Below are 20,818 nucleotides of genomic sequence, written 5' to 3' on the forward strand. Positions count from 1 at the left end.
TGGCACTTCACAAGTGACATTCTAGGCTGAGATAGCAACCCATTCTAGGCCTTCTTTCAAATCATTAAAAAATCAGATTGAAGCTGAAGCCACAAAACTCCTAAATCAAGCTCCATGAGGGGAGGAAGCTGGACTGTGCACTATTTCCCCATGTATTCCCTCTACTACTTTGTACACCTCTCATCCTCTTCAAACTGGGGAGAGTGAAAAGACCAGTGAGAGAAACACCACATATTCTTAGTAGGGCATCTCAGAGGAGATGATGCTAAAAATTCTCATGGCTGTAGAGAGCTGCTTGGAGGGACTGATCCTCTACTAGACTTGAACTGGACCCCTGAAGGACTCAGTGATGTGAGCTCAGTTCTTAAGCTGAGCACCTTCTAAGCCATTCTATTTGAGAATTTCACAGCACTCTCAGAATTTACAACAGAACAGGCACAACACTCGCACAGGTAAGCAAGCTGACATTGTGAGAGAAAATGACAGGCAAGCCTTTGCTAATTTTCAATCTGAGTAAATTTATTATATTCTGAGCATACATTCTTAATTCTGCCAAAGGTGGACACCTACCTTCAATATTGTTTTTGGACGTTTTTTAAAGTAAGGTTTTGGCTTTTCAATAACAGGAAGAGGAGGAAGTTTCTTAAGTTCTTGTAGGACAGCCATTGCAGCACGCTTCTTAGAGAGTTTCTTGCTGTTGCCTTCTCCTTCTGCAATGAATTCTCCTACTGTGACTCGTGTAACAAAGCTCTTCATGTGAGGAGGTCCGCTTTCTTTAATCACCTTTCAAGAATAAGTAAGATAGAGTCAAATCACCTACAGTCTCTCTGCAAAGTACTTACTATTCATGCAGCTTTCCTGCTATTGAAGACATTAGATGGGTTTCCATATAATCTGGACAAGTTCAGTGACTGCACCACGTTTGAGGACAGCAAATGAAGGTTTGTTAGACAAAGCAAACTCAACCATCACGTTCAGTGTTTCACAGCAAATAGGGCAGACCTGTATTTTCAGAACTATCCATATATAACAGCAATGCACATTTAAACAGGCCAGTAGTTATTTCCCTTACAAAGTGCTTCACATGGTAAAGAAATTTAAATGCACAGAATCACAGAATGTTAAGAGTTGGAAGAGACCTCCTGAGATCGAACCCAACCCCCCCTGCCAAAGCAGGATCACCCAGGGCAGGTCATGCGGGAACGCATCCAGGTGGGTTTTGAAAGTCTCTAGAGAAGGAGACTCCACAACCTCTCTGGGCAGCCTGCTACAGGGCTCTGCCACACTCAACACAAAAATAGTTTCCCCTCATGTTGAGGTGGAACTTCCTGGGTTCCAGCTGTTGTTCCTTGTCCTATCCCTGGGCACCACCAAAAAGAGCCTGGCACCTTCATCTTAACACCCACCCCTCAGATATTTATAGCCATTGATCAGATCCCCTATCAGCTGTCTCTTCTCCAGACTAAACAGCCCCAGGGCTCTCAGTCTTTCTTCATGGGAGAGATGTTCAAGTCCCCTAATCATCCTTGTAGATCTCTGTTAGACTCTTCCCACCAAATCTCTGTCTCTCTTTAACTGGAAAGCCCAAAACTGGACACAGTAATGCAGGTGTAGTCTCACTAGGGCAGAGTAGAGGGGAAGGAGAACCTCCCTAGACCTGCTGCATTCACCAAACAATCACAGCACTGCAAGTGCTAAGGTAGCCATGTCCTCATGTAAGCATCTTTCATGAATTTCAACATGAACCAGGAATCAGAGACCTCATCTGGGAAAAGGCTCCACTACTGTGTTTCATGAGGGAAACATCCATATAATATGTGGATAGGGACCTGGCAGGCCTCTCTGTGTTACCTTCAAAACCAATGCAAACAGCTATTTCTTCAGTAGGTTCAGTGACAGCAAGCCATTTGCTGAAGGAGTGCAATGCCTTGAGTGTGACAGAACTCAGGTGAAGGTGCTAGGGCCTTCTTAGTGTAATAACAGGATTTTTACTGGGCAGAAACCCTCAACTCCTCAACTTCAATATTATTATAACATGTTTTCTATTACAGTTCTTTTTATCAAGGTCATGTCCCTTGCATTATTTAGTTTTGTTGTTAGACTGTAATGAGGTCTCCTTGGGCTTGTATTTCTTGTTTAAGCTCTCCTTTGTGGCACCAGCAAATACAACTATCACAGCATACACCAATAAAAACACACAACCTGAGAGCTGACAGACAACTTTGTCCACATTTTCCAGAACAAGAGAACGTTTTTCTTTTGCAGCCCAGGAATGTTTGCATTCTAAAATTCCAGGTCATCATTTCAGAAGTATTTTCCCATCTTCCCTGAGAGCTGGCCACTAGTACACCCCGAGAGTAGAGAGTAAGTGCTTCAGGGACACTGATCCACGCTGAGCCACCAGAAGCTGCAGGGCCTGCACCAGAGCTGGGACAGGCCTGGCGCCAGGCTTCCCTTCAGTGCTCAACAGCTTGGAATCAGAGAATCATTTAAGGCTGGGAAAGACCTCCAAAATCATCAAGTCCAACCTCCTACCCAAGACCTCCATGACCACTAGACCATGTCCCAGAGTGCCACATCTATTAATTTCTTGAACGCCTCCAGGGATGTGGACTCCACCACCTCCCTGGGCAGCCTGTTCCAATCCCTGACCACTCTTGCAGCAAAGAAATTGTTCCTAATGTCCAGCCTCCCTGGTGCAGCTTGAGGCCATGACCTCTTGTCCTATCATTAGGTACTAGGGAGAAGAGGCCAGCACTGGCCTTGCTCCAACCTCCTTTCAGGTAGCTGTAGAGAGCAATGATGTCTCAGCCTCCTCTTCTTCAGGCTAAACAATCCCAGATCACTCAGCCTCTGCCATGAGACCTGCTCTCCAAACCTCTCGCCAACTTTGTTGCCCTTCTCTGTACCAACTCAACCACCTCACCACTGTCTTTCTTGTACTGTGGTGCCCAACACTGCACACTATACTTCAGATGCAGCCTCCCCAGTGCTGAGTACAGGGGCACCATCTCTTCCCTGCTCCTGTTGGCCACTTCTTGGCTCCGCAGTGCATCCCACTCTTTTGTGAAGTTGTTTCTTAATCCATCCTTGCCCACTGCTATGCAGACTAGCTGTAAAATATGACTACATTAACCTTGCTAAGGGCCTTAATCTTTTTGTGGTCTTATTAATACATTATATAGATGTTTCTACTTATATGCAACATAAAGTATTAATAAAATCTACAGGAATGTCTACACCAACCAGACGAAAAAGGACAAAATCATTTTCTTAAGAAGGGAAATTGCTGAGTTCCTAAAATATCAGTTTTATGAAAGTTTTTTAATATAGATATATTCTGCACATTGGTCACAGCAACCCCATGCAGTGCTACAGGCTGGGGTCAGAGTGGCTGGAGAGCAGCCAGGCAGAAAGGGACCTGGGGGTACTGGTTGACAGCAGCTGAACATGAGCCAGCAGTGTGCCCAGGTGACCAAGAAGGCCAGTGGCATCCTGGCCTGCATCAGGAACAGCGTGGCCAGCAGGAGCAGGGAAGTCATTGTACCCTGTACTCGGCACTGGTTAAGCCACACCTTGAGTTCTGCGTCCAGCTCTGGGCCCCTTAGTTCAAGAGAGATGTTGAGTTGCTGGAAGGTGTCCAGAGAAGGCCAACAAAGCTGGGGAGGGCTCTGGAGAACAGCCCTGTGAGGGACCTGGCACTGCTTAGCCTGAAGAAGAGAAGACTCAGGGGAGACCTTATGGCTGTCTACAACTCCCTGAAGGGAGGCTGTAGCCAGGTGGGGGTTGGTCTCTTCTCCCAGGCAACCAGCACCAGAACAAGAGGACACAGTCTCAAGCTGTGCCAGGGGAGGTTTAGGCTGGATGTTAGGAAGAAGTTCTTCATAGAAAGAGAGACTGGCCACTGGAATGTGCTGCCCAGGGAGGTGGGGGAGTCACCATCCCTGGAGGTGTTTAGGAAGAGACTGGATGGGGCATGTGGTACCATGGTTTAGTTGATCAGATGGTGTTGGATGATAGGATGGGCTTGATGATCTCAAACGTCTCTTCCTGGTTAATTCTACTCTATATAAAAGTGCACACATATATATGAAACAGAATGCTAATACAAAATCAGGTTGTTTTTTCAAGTACATGAAAAAACATTTCTTAATACAAAAGTAACATATTCTGATGCGTATTTCATCTTTTAAACTTGTAAGAATGTGACACGAGATAAGTAATTGCCTTTGCTAGTGTGCAAATAAAAACAGAACCAGAAAAACCCACCAGCCTGTGTTGTCAGTGGAATAGGATTCAGATGGGATCTAGATCAAGTTAGGGATTCAAATCTGAGAATTTAGGGAAAAAAGGTTTAGAATCACGGAATTATTTTGGCTGAAAAAGACCTTTAAGATCATTGAGTCCAACCAGCTCTGGAGCCCTCAACACAGGAAAGACATGGACATGATGGAGTGGGTCCAGGGGAGGGCTATGAAGATAATCAGAGAGCCAGACCACCTCTGCTATGAGGACAGGCTGAGGGGGCTGCTGGAGAAAAGAAGGCTCCAGGAAGACCTCAGAGCAGCCACCCAGTGCCTGAAGGGGGCTGCAGAGGGACTGTTTCCAAAACTCTGGAGTGATTGGACAAGGGACAATGGTTTGAAACTAGAGAAGAGCAGAATTAGATTTTTTCAGACGTGCAAACATGTGCCTCTACTTCAAATAAAAACACTGGACAAAATAACCATCACCAGTACAGGCACTGCCCATGTACTTCATATACACTCAGTTTAAACGTAAAACAAAAAAGCAGGGGAAAAAATCACCTTCAGGAGTTCAGCATTTACTGCATTAAAAGAACCCCAAACCAACAAGAACCACCACCAAAAGCAAACAAACCATCTGGAAAGTCTGTTAGTTCCTACTGCAACGTCAGACTTTTACAACTAGTTTGCATAAAAACTTTCTCATCAGAAAAATCTTCCTGTCACTGTAACTTGTTCTCTTGAGCTCAGTTCATTGATAGCATTGCAGCTAGTCCAAACCTTCAGTATTACCTAAGGTAAACCAAGGTGTCAGAAGCAGGTCCCTAAATAAAACCATATGAAATGAGAAAGAAAAACAACCAATCATGAAAGCTTAAGCAGAGACAGATGTGTCAAACTGTGGAAGATAAAAAGATGCTTGGCACACTAGATGTGAAGGGTCTCAGTGGGAACTTTTTGTAGTGGGTGAATGCCTACAGTTAAAGCAAAGACTCTGGCTGACTGTTTTGAAGATTATTTCAAAATATATTGAGTGTGGCTACTGATCCTAATCCGACAGCATTACACAGAAGGTGACTGACCCGTCTCCCTGCCATCCACTTGTTTGCAACCAAATATAATTTAGGCTGGATGTTAGGAAGAAGTTCTATACAGAGGGAGTGATTGCCCATTGGAATGGGCTGCCTGGGGAGGTGGTAGAGTCACCGTCATGGGAGGTATTCAGGAGGAGTCTTGATAGGGTGCTTGGTGCCATGGGTTAGTTGTTTAGGTGGTGTTGGATTGGTTGATGAGTTGGACACGATGATCTTGAAGGTCTCTTCCAACCTGGTCTATTCTATGCTATGCTATGCTATGCTATGCTATGCTATTCTATTCTACTCTATTCTATTCTATTTTATTCTATTCTATTCTATTCTATTCTATTCTATTCTATTCTATTCTATTCTATTCTATCTTTTGTCTTAATCCTTATGAAAGAACATCTAATTTAACACTGAACTGATAAGCTTTAGTGGCACTTCAATACTTTCTTAGCAAACAGGTAACAGGTAAGACGTACCTCAAAAGTGACAGGGATATTGCGTTTCAGAGCAATTTCGAACACTACACTGATCTCAGACTTGTTTGCATCTTTATCTTCTTCTGATTCTTTTCCTGCTTCTCCATTCTGAAAATGAAGAATACATAATCACATTACAATGTTTAGAAAACAAAAAATATGCTTCTCCACTGATTCCTCAAAGACTTTGGAGTACTCCTGTAAATCAGCGTTTGTACACCCATCTCAGTACACCGTTATCAGACAGCCACTGACTGTGAAGCCACATACACTGCACTGAGGCTTCATAATAAAAGAGAAGACACACATGAATTAATAGATTGATGGTAGATGGCAAAATACACACTTCCTTTGTCAGAGGAGGCTCAAGCAGATCCTTTGGCCGGTTTCTGCATCTTTTTGTGGGCGCCCCTTCCAAGCAAGGAAGAATTCTCCTGTACTTCTTGGAAAGCACAGAAAACTACTTCCTTCAGAAGAAATTGAGTCAGCCACTCCCACACTTTGCCTGGGTCACCAGGTTTCAGGTGTCCTCAGCAGGCCTCTCCCATTGACCTGCCTCTGGAAGTTAGAATCAGTGTGCAAAGGTAGTGGCAGAAAGCAGCTTGCTCAACACAGACCATAATTTATTTATCCACAGGAACGTAACAACTAAAGAGGCTAAGAGAGAAAACAACAAAAGGCACATGCAAACATTATTCTGGCTAAAATTCAGCTTTGTTTTACATTTTTTGGTAAGTCTTTTTTCTCAGACAACCACCAGCACAGGGATCAATCAGAGAGTTATCAGCTTCTGCAACCACTACCTTTTGGTGTTTGTCTCCCAGGCCACATCTTCCTTAGTTCTCTGAGGTTTCACTTTCAGCTGCTTTTCAAACAGCAAAGCTCTGAAACTTTCAAACTGGGGTCTGTCAACAGCCCTGTTACTTTGGCCAGGCTCCTAATTTTTTATTAGTGGAGGTAAACATCAAAGAAATTTGTGCTGAATTAGGTGGACTCCTGCAGAGTTCCCATCTTACATAACAAAAGTTTGATCTAAAACTTCAGCCTTCAGCATAGCTGCAAACTGAAAATACCCAAGTTATAAAATGACATTAAAAAGGCATTAGGTTCTTCAAGTTAACTGTGAAACTCATCCAAAACTCCAGCAGTCAGCTACAGCATGCAGACTGGGAGCACTTTTTCGTCTCATGAAATGGTTACAAAATTTTGAGTCTGAAAAAGCAATTTACATCCCTGGCATTGATCTGGAGCTACAGACAAAACTAAAATCCATAAAATTTACAGAACCTGCGGAAAAAAAACAGGATGCAGTGCAAAGCAGTAACCAGGGCAGTTAGAATGAAACTATATAAGACCTCATATAATGAAATGTAAAGTAATCTTGAAATCATTCAGAAAGTATTCATTACATTGGCAAAGCATTTGAATAGGTTCACTGAGAAAAATCAACTGAGCAGTGCTTAAAAGACACTATTTTAAAAGTAAAACTATTTTGAAGATACAAAGAGCATCAGACATAAAGAGTGGGATGCTACTGATCTTTAAAAAAACCTTTGTGAGAATCTTACTCAGTGTTGGATTCAGTTACATTTGTGTTTTGTAAAGGACGCTGACAATCAGCTTGGAGAAAAGAAGGCTCCAGGGAGACCTTAAGAGTAGCCTTTCATCTCCTGAAGGGGGCTAAAGAAAGCTGGGGAGGGACTTTGGACAAAGGCTTGTAGTCATAGGATAAGGGGCAATGGATTGAAGCTTGAGGAGGATAGATTTAGACTGGTGATTTGGAAGAAATTCTTTGCAGTGAGGGTGGTGAGACACTGCAACAGGTTGCCCAGGGAGGTCATGGATGCCCCCTCCCTGCAGATGTTCAATGCCAGGCTGGATGAGGCCTTGAGCAACCTGGTCTAGTGGAAGGTGTCCCTCACCATGGGACTTGGTCTAGCTCAGTAAAACTATGCTGCCTTCAGAACTGACCTGTTTGGGTGAGCCATGGATGGTAATTGATGTACCATTCCTCAAAAAACATGTCTGGATCACAGCCAGTACACACTGGAGTCTTGCTGACCTCAAGTACATGACTAGATTGAGAGTCTTTCTTCCCCCACCACTGCCACTGTGTTTCCAAGGAAAGCAGAGAGAGGAGCAAGGACATCCCTGCTGGTACCAATCTAGACCTGTGTCCCAGTAGTAACTCAGTGAATTCCACTGCAGTGGGATCCATGTAAATATAGGGGTTTACCTTTTGGTCTTCATAAACTGCTTCTTTAAAGCAACCTTCTAATTTATTACTCTTTAATTTCAAAATACCCTAATTTTCCAAAACTGAATTAAGGATAGAAATCCTCAATTGGCACTGAACTGCTGCAAAGGAACACTGCCAACTTAACTCCTCATTGTGCAGGCAGGCAGAAGAGCATAAGATGAGCAGAAACGAGAAGCGATCAGCAAACAGGGCAGGGTTACAGAGGAATGTGAACCTGCCTTGTCAAAGAGCCATTGTGTGCCTGCCAAAGCACCTCTGCTGCCTAGAGACAGGAGGCTCAGAAAGGCCTTACAGTTAAAGTGTCAGCTGTGGAATGACCCAAGACACTTGTTAACATACTTTATCTTCCTTACAGAACTCATATGACTAAGGCATGAAACTTTATTGCTCAGTACTGAGGTGTAAGCCTTCGAGCCTCTGATTGCCCCAACTCATGGTTAGGCTCTCAGCTGCCTTTGGTGGAAAAAAATGCAGGGAGTTAAAACTGTAAAGGCAGTTGAGGATTTTCTAAACTGATGTTTTTGTATTAATCAAGAAATGTTAAACATTAATTTCTACATGAGAATACATACCTGGTCCAGCCAGGAAACAGCTAGAAAACCTAAATGTTCTTGACTCAGAGGCTTGGTGACAGTCCAGTGGACTCCATATTATTTTATGTAAATTGCACCACTGATTGTTCCCCGTTTCAAAGATAATTTGCAAGGTATTTCTTCTAGATTCATTTAGCTTCATTTTCTGCCTGATTGGTATTGTTTTGCTGAATATAACAGATAAGATATAAAAAAAATCTCCCTGTACAGATTTGTAGATTTAAGTAATTTTGACGGTTTATAGAACCTCATGTTTCTGCAGTGTCTCAGTGTCAAGTTCCTCCCTGTGGCTTTTTGGTCAGCCTTCCAGATTCATAGATTCATAAAATCTTGGAAGGGACCTTAAAGATCATCTAGTTCCAACCTCACCATTGTGGGCAGGAACACCTTCCACTAGACCAGGTTACTCAAGGACTCATCCAACCTGGCCTTGAACACCTTCAGGGCACGGGCATCCAGGACCTCCCTTGGCAACCTGTTGCAGTGTCTCACCACCCTCACTCTAAAGAATTTCTTCCTAATCTCCAGTCTAAATCTGCCTTCTTCCACCTCAAAGCCATTGCCTCTCAGCCATTCTCTACAAGCCCTTGTAAAAAGTCCCTCCCCAGCTTTCTTTAGCCCCCTTCAGGAGATGGAAGGCTACTCTAAATTCTCCCTAGAACCTTCTCCAGGCTCAACAGCCCCAAGTCTCTGTCCCCATAGGGAAGGTGCTCCAGCCCTCTGATCATCTTCATGGCTTCCCCTGGACCTGCTCCAGCACTTCCATGTCCCTCTTATACTGGAAACACCGGAACTGAATTAGGCAAGGATGTTAATTAAAGATTTTACTACTTTTGCTAGGTAAATTCCATATGCACACTATGAAAACTCAAGAGCCTAAACCAGGCACATACCCACGCTACTTACATTAATTACTTCAGACTGCTACTTAGTATCCTATGTACTTAGTGGTTTAATTTCCACTCTGATGAATGGGTACCTTGGAGGTATGGATGAAATACACTACTGAACAGAATTGTCAAAAATCTGTTTCAATAGTATTCCCACTCAGGTTAGTGCTAAGCATTCACTATCAACCAATATCAAAAGAAAAATCAAAGAAGAAAAGAAGGGAATTAATGAGAAAACAGGGATTTCTCCTAAGAATTTACATATTCTTTTCTATTAGTTTTCTTGATTTAAAAAAAATATTTATTTTAGTAAGTGGTTTTGAAGGTAATTTCACGATACAGAAAAATAAAGTAACAAAACAAAAGAGTAAGTCTTTGGATCAAAAGGGGGACATAGATCCAGGGTGAGGCAGGAAGAACAAAGATTTGAATACAGAAAATTTCTTCCAAAAAAAAATCACCACCCAAGACACTGAAGGTACTGTTAATAATGTTTCGTGCATGCAAGAGTTCAAGAGGTGTCATCAGAAAATAAAAATGACTGCCTCCTTGTGCATTCATCTTGGCTTATTTGACTGGGCAATTCCATTGTCTTTGTCAATTTCACTTGGCAAAGACTGAGGGATTTTTCAAACCATGACACAACATACTCATTTGTAAGTAGCAATATAAACTACTTACAGACACAGCAGGCAGAAAGCTAGCTATCAAAAAGGTACTAAGTGCCTAGAAGCCTAAAACTACCAGACGTGATGAGGAGCTGTCAGTGAGCTCTGACAGATTTTCAGGTACACTGGGGACAAGTAATTTCAGCTGTAAAGATCACATGCATGGCACAATCATAGAATCAATAACGTTGGAAGAAACCTCAAACATCAAGTCCAACCTGTCACCCAACACCTCATGACTACTAAACCGTGGCACCAAGTGCCACATCCAATCCCCTCTTGAACACCTCCAGGGATGGTGACTCCACCACCTCCCTGGGCAGCACATTCCAGTGGCCAATCTCTCTTGCTTGGGAAGAACTTTCTCCTCACCTCCAGCCTAAATCTCCCCTGGCACAGCTTGAGACTGTGTCCTCTTGGTCTGGTGCTGGTTGCCTGGGAGAAGAGACCAACCCCCACCTGGCTACAACCTCCCTTCAGGGAGTTGAAGAGACCAAGAAGGTCACCCCTGAGTCTCCTCCAGGCTAAGCAACCCCAGCTCCCTCAGCCTCTCCTCATAGGCCTTGTGCTCAAGGCCTCTCCCCAGCTTTGTTGCCCTTCTCTGGACACCTTCCAGCAACTCAACATCTTTCCCAAACTGAGGGGCCCAGAACTGGACACAAGGCTCAAGGTGTGGCTTAACCAGTGCTGAGCACAGGGCAGAATGACTTCCCTGCTCCTACTGGCCACACTACTCTTGATACAGGCCAGGATGCCATTGGCCTTCTTGGCCACCTGGGCACACTGCTGGCTCATGTTCAGCTGCTGTCAACCAGTACCCCCAGGTCCCATCCTTCAGGTGCACGGTGACTGCCCCCAAGATGATCTGCTCCATCATTTTCCCTGGCACTGAGGTCAGGCTGACAGGCCTGGAGTTTTCAGGTTCCTCCATCCAACCCTTCTTGTGGATGGGCAACACACGTTTAAGATTAATGGTGCCACATCCAGCTGGCAGCCAGGCACCAGTGGTGTCCCCCAGGGATCAATGCTGGGCCCCATGCTCTTTAACATCTTTATTGATGATCTGGATGAGGGCATTGAGTCCATCATCAGTAAATTTGCAGATGACACCAAGCTGGGGGCAGGAGTTGATCTGCTGGAGGGTAGAGAGGGTCTGCAGAGGGACCTTGCCAGGCTGGACAGATGGGCAGAGTCCAAGGGCAGGAGATTGAACACATCCAAGTGACAGGTTCTACACATTGGCCACAACAACCCCATGCAGAGCTACAGGCTGGGGTCAGAGTGGCTGAGAGCAGCCAGGCAGGGAGAGACCTGGGGGTGCTGGTCAATGGTAGGCTGAACATGAGCCTGCAGTGTGCCCGGCAGCCAAGAGGGTCAATGGCATCCTGGCCTGCATCAGGCACAGTGTGGCCAGCAGGAGCAGGGAGGTCATTCTCCCCCTGTACACTGCACTGGTTAGGCCACATATTGAGTACTGTGTCCAGTTCTGGGCTCCTCAGTTTAGGAAGGATGTTGACTTGCTGGAACGAGTCTGGAGAAGGGCAACGAAGTTGGTGAGGGGCTTGGAGCACAGCCCTGTGAGGAGAGGCTGAGGGAGCTGGGGTTGCTTATCCTGGAGAAGAGGAGACTCAGGGGTGACCTTATTGCTCTCTACAACAACCTGAAGGGACGTTGTAGACAGGCAGATGTTGGTCTCTTCTCCCAGGCAGCCAGCACCAGAACAAGAGGACACAGTCTCAAGCTGTGCCAGGGGAGGTTTAGGTTGGATGTTAGGAAAAAAGTTCTATACAGAGAGAGTGATTGCCCATTGGAATGGGCTGCCTGGGGAGGTGGTGGGGTCGCCATCATTGGAGGTGTTCAGGAGGAGACTTGATGGGGTGCTTGGTGCCATGGGTTAGTTGTTTAGGTGGCTTGGATTGGTTGATGGGTTGGACATGATGATCTTGAAGGTCTCCTCCAACCTGGTCTATTCTATTCTATGCTCTTCTGTGCTATGCTATGCTAATGATTAAATGAACATTTTCTCCACTTTTGGTATCACCTAAATTATTTATTTGTATTTTATTATTCACTTAATCACCCCACCTTTACAATGGCTACTTGGTTTTATTACTTAAGCCCAGTTTCACATTAAGGGTGTTATTACAAAGAAATAACCCTAAGGGTTTGTGAGTGTTACTTCTCAGTGAGGCTAATACAAAGATTAAAAGAGAGAAAAATTGGCAATTGAATTGTCCAGTGTGGCACCTCAACATGAAGGTTAGGAACAGTTTTCTGAAAGACAAACCTGAGGTAATTTTTCTGGAATAGGCTCATTCTGGAGAGCTTGAAGGGCCTTCATTGCAGCATTATGTCTAGCAGCTTGACGAGTCTTTCCTTCACCAAAAAACTCACTGTTGCCAACAGTTAATTGGACATAGAATATTTTAGGCACTGGGCAGTGATACCTGGAAAGAAGTGATGAAAAAAAACACAGCAATGTAAGAATTTTAACCATCAATATTATTTAATATAGAGCAATAGCTAAGGATAAAACACTATCTTTTCTGAGTAAGACCAAGCACTCAAACTCATGGACTGTTCCTCAGCAAGGCCATCAGTAAGTCTGACGGCAGCTCCTATGTGCCAATCAGCTCTTCAACCACAATTGCAGGGCTCTGCAGTGCTCTACTATACTTCAAGCCCAACAGCACAGCTCCACTCTTCTTGATTTGAATCTTAAGACTAATTCTAAGGAGAACCAAAAACTTTAGTGGAAGCCATACCTAGGAGACAGCTCCTGTCCCCCAGGAAAGTGGCATAGAGAAAGAGGGATTGTGAGATCTCTCATCTGAAACCTGATGCCACAGTTCAGCTCCTAGGGACAGCTAAAAGTGTGAGGGAGCTGGACAATGTACTTTTATCCCATTTTCAAAGTTAAGTATTGAAATTGTTGTAGCAGATAAGGAGTTCTCTTCCAAAAGCATAACAGAGAGTAGGGAGAAGGTCTCTTCCAGCACCATAATAGCCAAGCATTTTCTGGGCACTGAAAGAAAAGTATCAATCACCACCACATTGTTTTCCACTTTTCCTTCCTACAGAAGAGTTTCCAAACACAATGGCACAGTTTACCCAAGTATGTCTGGAAGACACCAAAATAAATATCAAGCAGAAAATGAAATGTTTTCCTATGAATTGACACAGCTATTATTTCTCAAAGAAAGCAGTATCTTTATTCAGGTCATCAATTCTACTTCTCTATCTTCACTTATTAAAGTAGCAACCCACCCCATATTCACAGGCTCACAGGATGTTAGGGGTTGGAAGGGACCTCCAAAGATCAGTGAGTCCAACCCCCCTGCCAGAGCAGGACCATAGAATCCATTACAGGTTTCACAGAACACATCCAGATGGGTCTTGAAAGTCTCCAGAGAAGGAGACTCCACAACCTCTCTGGGCAGCCTGCTCCAGGGCTCTGTGACCCTCAGTGAAGAAGTTCCTCCTCATGTTGAGCTGGAACCTCCTGTGCTGTAGCTTCTATGCATTGCCCTTTGTCCTGTCCCAGGGTGCAACTGAGCAGAGCCTGTCCCCTCCCTCTTGACCCCCAACTCTCAGATAAACATTTATTAAATCCCCTCTCAACCTTCTCCATCCCCAGAGCTCTCAGCTTCTTCTCATCAGGCATTACTGCAGTCCCTTCAGCATCCTTGTAGCCCTCTGCTGGACTCTCTCCAGCAGATCCCTGTCTCTCCTGAACTGGGTAGCCCAGAACTGGATGCAATATTCCAGGTGAGGTGTCACCAGGGCAGAGTAGAGGGGGAGGAGAACTTCCCTGGATCTGCTGGACACACTCCTTTGAACGCACCCCAGGATCCCATTGGCCCTCTTGGCCACAAGGGCCCTGAAACCTGCCTCTTGCTAGCATCAAATGAAGAGAGAGATGCAAAGCCTTGCTTGGGCTTCAGAAGTTCTGTCACAGCACTGTGGCAACATAGGAGCTTGTCCACGTAAGTAATTTCTACTGAAAATGAGCATTTTGCAACCTTCCAGAGAACATTTCCAGAAAGCCCTCTGATCATGTTCTACACAGGTGAGGGAATGTGCCTCACACTTTTCACTCTGCAGCCTAGGCTTCCTCAAACAAAGGCTCTTCTAACACACTGGAGATGTAGTCCTTGGAAAAACACAGACCTGTCAGAAATGGTTTCTCATTTATGACAACTTGTACATATTTTACAGCAACACACAAGAGGCCAGGATTCCAAGAGTGTGGCCAAAAGCTAGGCCCATTGCAGCAAAACTAGAATCACTCAAAAACTCTGCAAAGAAAGCACTAGTTTCCTTCTTCCTCTTAAAGGCTCTTTATTAATAAAGATTGCCGTTGCCTTTCTCATCTCTGGACTTTTTTTTTCGGTGTGTGTGTGAAGACTTTCTGACTGTTCACTAAATTGTAACTGATTTGTTTCAACCATAAAACAAAATAGAACGGGTTCACATAGCAGCACACTTCAAATCCAAGTGTGAATAAGCACTCCAGTTTCAGCATCCCTGAACTTTGTGCCCAATTCTAAAAATACATTTATATGGAGAGAGAAAAACCCTAACACTGGCTCCAACAAGTCTCTGGGCTATAGGGCCTTGGAGGGGTGAGCTAAGTTGCCTTTATGACAGGCAAAATGTAGGTATTTACTTTGCTTTCCTGTTTGCACTATAACACATTTACAGGGAATTATTAAGGCCTGGAAATGCATTTGCTTATGTAACATTTTCATCAAATTATAGAATCACTCTGGTTGGAAAGGCTCTTGGAGGTTATCTGGTCCAATGCTGCATCCAAAGCAGGGTCCACTCTGAAGTTACACCGTCTTGTCCAGGCATTGCCCAGGGTGTTTGGATTATCTCCAAGGATGAAGATTCCACAGCTTCTCTGGGCAAACCTTTTCAGAGTTTGACCACTTTTTCTGGAAGAGTATTACAAATGTCCTTTAGGCATAATGAAATTCAAACTTTATGGTGCTATTCTTTAAAAAGGCAGCTGTCAAACCAAGAAACAGATAGCTCAAGAATGATCATTTCTACCCCACTCCACTGTCCTTCATTGCTTCTGACATACAGCATTCACCTTCTGCTTCCCTTTGCTTCTAAAAGGTACAAACACAGTACCAAGACACTATCAATATGACAAAATCTACAATCAAATATGTACTGTGGTTTCACTGAGGTTTACCTCAAAAACAATGACAATTTTCAAGTGAAAGGTAGAATTTCACCCTTTCCCTTCACTTAATTAGTTTCCATAAAACGCTTCCTACATCAGCATTTCCTTTTGACTTAGTTTTGCTTGATTTGCACCATTGTTTTAGGGAATACTGAAAATAAAACCTGGCCCTGGCTCCTCTACACCACTAATGTGATTACTCTAAAAATCTTCCCTTAGTTTATCACCATAACACAGAACAGTTGAGATGGGAAGCAACCTCTGGAGATGCCCTAGTCCAACTCCCCTAATGAAATCAGGTCAGTTAGAGCAGGCTGCTCAGGGACACTTCCTGTTGGGTTTTTAGTATCCCCAAGGGTGGCTGATTCAACAACCTGTCTGGCAACCTGCTCTGGTGTCTGACCACTGACACAGTAAAAAACGCATTTTCTCATGATTAAATGGAATTTCTTCTGTTTCAGTTTGCGCCTCTTTTTCCCTGGATACCACCAAAATGAGACTGGCTCCACCTTCTTTATTTACCCCTATCATGTATTTTATACACATTGATAAGATCCCCTGAGCCTTCTCTTCTCCTGGCTACTTCCCCAGGTCCTTTTCTGCAAAGCTCCTTTCCGGTCAGTTGGCCTCTCTTGTGTTGTGACGTACAGAATTATTCCTGCCCAGGTACAGGGATTTGCATTTCCCTTTGTGGAACTTCATGAAGCTACTGTCCACCTACTTCTACATGTCCAGGTCTCTCTGGATAACCAAATGTATTCTGTGACTCTGTGGGCTCCAGCAGGAGTGCCCACCATCAGTGATTCCTCAACTGCTTATGTCAGAAAGTTGTCACTCATGCACTCCAGAGAAGTCCTGGACTGGTTGTGCCCTGCTGTGATGTCCTTCCAACACATACAGGGCTGGTTAAAGTCCCCCATGAGAACTTTCTTTCAGTTACCTGAAAAAGATCTCATCTACCTCTTGAGACACCCAGCACAGTATGGTCCACACTGGTATGCCCTTCAGCTCTGAGCCATAAACTATCAACTGCCTTATCACTCATTGCCAGGCAATGCACCCCATTGCTATCTCACATAATGGACAGCACTCTGTCCTTGCCATCCTGGCCTGTCCTTCCTAAAGATCCTGCAAGCATCAACTGCAGCACTCCATTCTATGAGTTATGCCACCAAGTCTCTGATTCCAGACTTCTTACTCCTTCTGTTCATTCTCCATGCTGGTGTACTGGCACTTCAGACAGGAACTAAAATGTACTGATTTCCCATGCAGGCCATAAAGACTTCTCAAATCATGCTGCCCTGCAGGATCTCCTCTACACACATGCAGCATACACTTGGGGTGTGAATCCTTCAGCCCCGTTTTCTTGGTTTGAGGATTTCTCTTGTCAGTCTCACCCTTAAGTCTTTGCACACTAATTTGGTCTATCACTTCCTCTCTTAGTTTTAGTCAACTCTACTCTCCATCACTTTAAAGCTCTCTTGATAAGATTAGCCAAGTTGTTGATGAAGATGCTTATCCCACTTGGTCAGGTGGATTCTTTCTCTTCCAAAGAGCAATCACGTTGTAAAAATCAATCACCAAAGTATTGCTTGTGTGCTCCATATGCCCCCTTAGAGTACCATTGGTGCCCACAATGAAGACCAACAGTAGGCAATAGTATAAGGCTATCCTTTCCCTGCAGCAACAGGCACCCTCAAGTTCCTCAAAAAATTCCCCAGGAATCCTCCTACTATCCCAGAAGGTGATTTTGGAGGACCTAGAACTAGAGTATCTGTGGGCTGCCTCCATCAGCTGCAGTGTGGCACAGGATAAGCTCTGTCATGCAAAAGCAGTCAGCCCCTTGATAGCACATCCCACCTCACTGCTTCACAGTACTTGTTAAAGAAAAAGAAATGTGGCAGTGCTGTTAGCAGCTACCTAGATTTCAGGAAAAACCAACATGCATCAGAGGTCGATCAGACCTACCTTGCAAGGAGGAAAGCACATGAACCTTAATCCACTTTATACACTCAGGTCCCACAACAGGCCCTCTCTTTTTCCCTCCTTGTCCCTCCTCCCCACCTCTTCTTTTAAAGAGTGTTTGGGGAGCTATTTATGTGATAATATGGAAAAATGATATTCAGCCCATGGCTCCAGAGCCTCACACAGCTCTTTGGCACTCGCAGAATGATTAGGCTTTTGCATGGTTTTGATTAAACTGTTCTTGCTCTGCTTGGCCTCAAGCAGAGTTAACAAAGCACTGACAGTAGGAAAGCTGCCAGGAAAGTGCAAAGGAGCACCTGAAATCCCCAGAAAATGGGCTAAATCTGGGAGGATACCAGCATCTCTACAACACAGAGCATGGCAAATCGAAACAAACCCTCCTCTTTTCAGTGGTGAGCACAGAGACCCTATTAACAAATACCTTAAAAGTAATCCTAATATTACAGCCTGAAAGTAGAGTAAAATGATTAAACTGAGTTTTAATACTGAATGACCCTGCACCCTGAAGATGCAGGCTCATGTAAGGAACAACCCCAGGGAAGTTACAGTATCACAGTATCACAGTATCATTAAGGTTGGAAGAGACCCCAAGGATCATCAAGTCCAACCTGTCTCCACAGACCTCATGCCTAGACCATGGCACCAAGTGCCACATCCAATCCCCTCTTGAACACCTCCAGGGACGGTGACTCCACCACCTCCCTGGGCAGCACATCCCAATGACGAACGACTCACTCAGTGAAGAACTTTCTCCTCACCTCCAGCCTAAACCTGCCCTGGTGCAGCTTGAGACTGTGCCCTCTTGTTCTGGTGCTGGTTGCTAGAGAGAAGAGACCAACCCCTTCCTGGCTACAAACACCTTTCAGGTAGTTGTAGAGGGCAATGAGGTCACCCCTGAGCCTCCTCTTCTCCAGGCTAAGCAACCCCAGCTCCCTCAGCCTCTCCTCACAGGGCTGTGCTCAAGGCCTCTCCCCAGCCTTGTTGCCCTTCTCTGGACACCTTCAAGTGTCTCAGTGTCCTTCTTAAACTGAGGGGCCCAGAACTGGACACAAGGCTCAAGGTGTGGCCTAACCAGTGCAGAGTACAGGGGCACAATGACCTCCCTGCTCCTGCTGGCCACACTATTCCTAATGCAGGCCAGGATGCCATTGGCCCTCTTGGCCACCTGGGCACACTGCTGGCTCATGTTTAGGTGGCTGTCAATCAGCACATAGAATACATAGAATACATAGAATAAACCAGGTTGGAAGAGACCTTCAAGATCATCGCGTCCAACCCATCAACCAATCCAACACCACCCAAACAACTAACCCACGGCACCAAGCACCCCATCAAGTCTTCTCCTGAAAACCTCCAGTGATGGCGACTCCACCACCTCCCCAGGCAGCCCATTCCAATGTGCAATCACTCTTTCTGTATAGAACTTTTTCCTAACATCTAGCGTGAACCTCCCCTGGTGCAGCCTGAGACTGTGTCCTCTTGTTCTGGTACTGGCTGCCTGGGAGAAGAGACCAACATCCGTCTCTCTACAACCTCCCTTCAGGTAGTTGTAGAGAGTAATAAGGTCACCCCTGAGTCTCCTCTTCTCCAGGCTAAGCAACCCCAGCTCCCTCAGCCTCTCCTCATAGGGCTTATGTTCCAGACCCCTCACCAACTTTGTTGCTCTTCTCTGGACTCGTTCCAGCAAGTCAACCTCCTTCCTAAACTGAGGGGCCCAGAACTGGACACAGTACTCGAGGTGTGACCTAACCAGTGCAGTGTACAGGGGCAGAATGACCCCCAGGTCCCTCTCTGTTTGGCAGCTCTCAGCCACTCTGACCCCAGCCTGTAGCTCTGCATGGGGCTGCTGTGGCCAAAGTGCAGCACCTGGCACTTGGACTTGTTGAATGCCATCCTGTTGGACTCTGCCCATCTGTCCAGTCGGTCGAGGTCCCTCTGCAGAGCCCTTCTACTCTCTAACTGACATCTGTTCCCAGCTTGCTGTCATCTGCAAACTTGCTGATGACTGACTCAATGCCCTCATCCAGATCATCAATGAAGATGTTAAAGAGGATGGGGCCCAGCACTAATCCCTGGGGCACACCACTGGTGCCTGGCTGCCAGCTGGCTGTGGCACCATTCACCACCACTCTCTGGGCTCAGCCTCCAGCCAGTTCCTAACCCAGCTCAGGGTGCTGCTGTCCAAGCCAGGGGCTGACAGCTTAGACAGCAGTTTACTGTGGGGGACAGTGTCAAAGGCCTTGCTGAAGTCCAGGTAGACTACATCCACAGCCTGCCCCACGTCCACCAGGCAGTCACCTGATCATAGAAGGAGATCAGATTGGTGAGGCAGGACCTGCCCCTCCTAAATCCATGCTGGCTGGACCTGAGCCCTTGGCCATCCTTCAGGTGCAGTTATTGCTGCCAGGATAATCTGCTCCATCACTTTCCCTGGCACTGAGGTCAGGCTGCCAGGCCTGGAGTTTCCAGGTTCCTCCGTCCAACCCTTCTTGTGAATGGGGACCACATTGGCCAGTTTCAGTCATCTGGGACCTCTCCAGTGAGCCAGGACTGGAGGAAAATGATGGAGAACTGCTTGGCAGCTCATCTGCCAGCTGTCTCAGCACCCTAGGATGGATCCCATCCGGTCCCATGGACTTGTGAGTGTCCAAGTGGCTCAGCAGGTCCCCAACTAATTCCTCATGGATTTCCAGGGCATCACACTGCTCCCTGACCCCATCACCCAGCTCAGAAGGCCACTAATCCTGAACTCCTGCCTTGCTGTTAAACATTGAGTTAAAATATCCTATCTGTTACTGATCACTTACAAACCTTCCCGAGATATTGCATCTGAGTTACTAAAAAGAACTGCAAACACAAACAAGCCTGGGAGCATTTATATAGCATTTGCTGATTATTATGCAGTAATATCTCACAAGATTCTCTATCACCAGGACACCTACCAGCCAGCCCTACACTCCTTCAGCCCCTGTCAGCCACAGAACTAAAGGAGTGAGGATTCTGAACAGGAATACCTCACTGACAGACTCATTAGGTTTCTGTAAGCTTTATAACTACCTGCATTTAAAAAACATGCATCTCTCTGCACTCTACACAGCAGCTACAAAGGCCAGGATCTTCCTTTGGAGAAAATCCTCAGGTGAAAAAAGATACCTGGGTGATACTGGCACACTCAAGCAGAACATGTGCTGGCAGATACAGCCAAATGGTAGGTATTAGACTAAAAGACACCAGACACATGAAATGATGTATTCAACTGGAAGCGAAAAAAAACCAAACTGGAGAGAAAAAAAAAAGTGACAAAGGATAATAAATAATCAGTCACATACCACCTATTAAAGCAAGTCAATTTTCATCTGGCTCTTCAGCACATTTGAGATTCCTGTGTCCATCTCCTGGAGCCCTCAACACCGGAC

The 20,818-nt window shown here is 45.3% G+C and overlaps 1 protein-coding gene across 5 annotated transcripts in view; it reads right to left on the minus strand.

Annotated features, from left to right (window-relative positions):
• STAU2 (staufen double-stranded RNA binding protein 2) overlaps nt 1-20,818 on the minus strand; it is a 205,886-nt gene that overhangs the window by 124,764 nt on the left and 60,304 nt on the right. For all 5 annotated transcript variants that reach the window (XM_054167443.1, XM_054167444.1, XM_054167446.1 and 2 more), the window contains exons 6-8: nt 12,507-12,666; nt 5,809-5,916; nt 571-783 (exon numbers count right to left, since the gene is read on the minus strand). In XM_054167443.1, the coding sequence (XP_054023418.1) occupies nt 571-783; nt 5,809-5,916; nt 12,507-12,666 (481 nt within the window). The remainder of the gene's footprint in view (nt 1-570; nt 784-5,808; nt 5,917-12,506; nt 12,667-20,818) is intronic.

The sequence above is a fragment of the Dryobates pubescens genome, chromosome 14 (assembly GCF_014839835.1).
Source record: "Dryobates pubescens isolate bDryPub1 chromosome 14, bDryPub1.pri, whole genome shotgun sequence".
NCBI classification, from domain to species: domain Eukaryota; kingdom Metazoa; phylum Chordata; class Aves; order Piciformes; family Picidae; genus Dryobates; species Dryobates pubescens.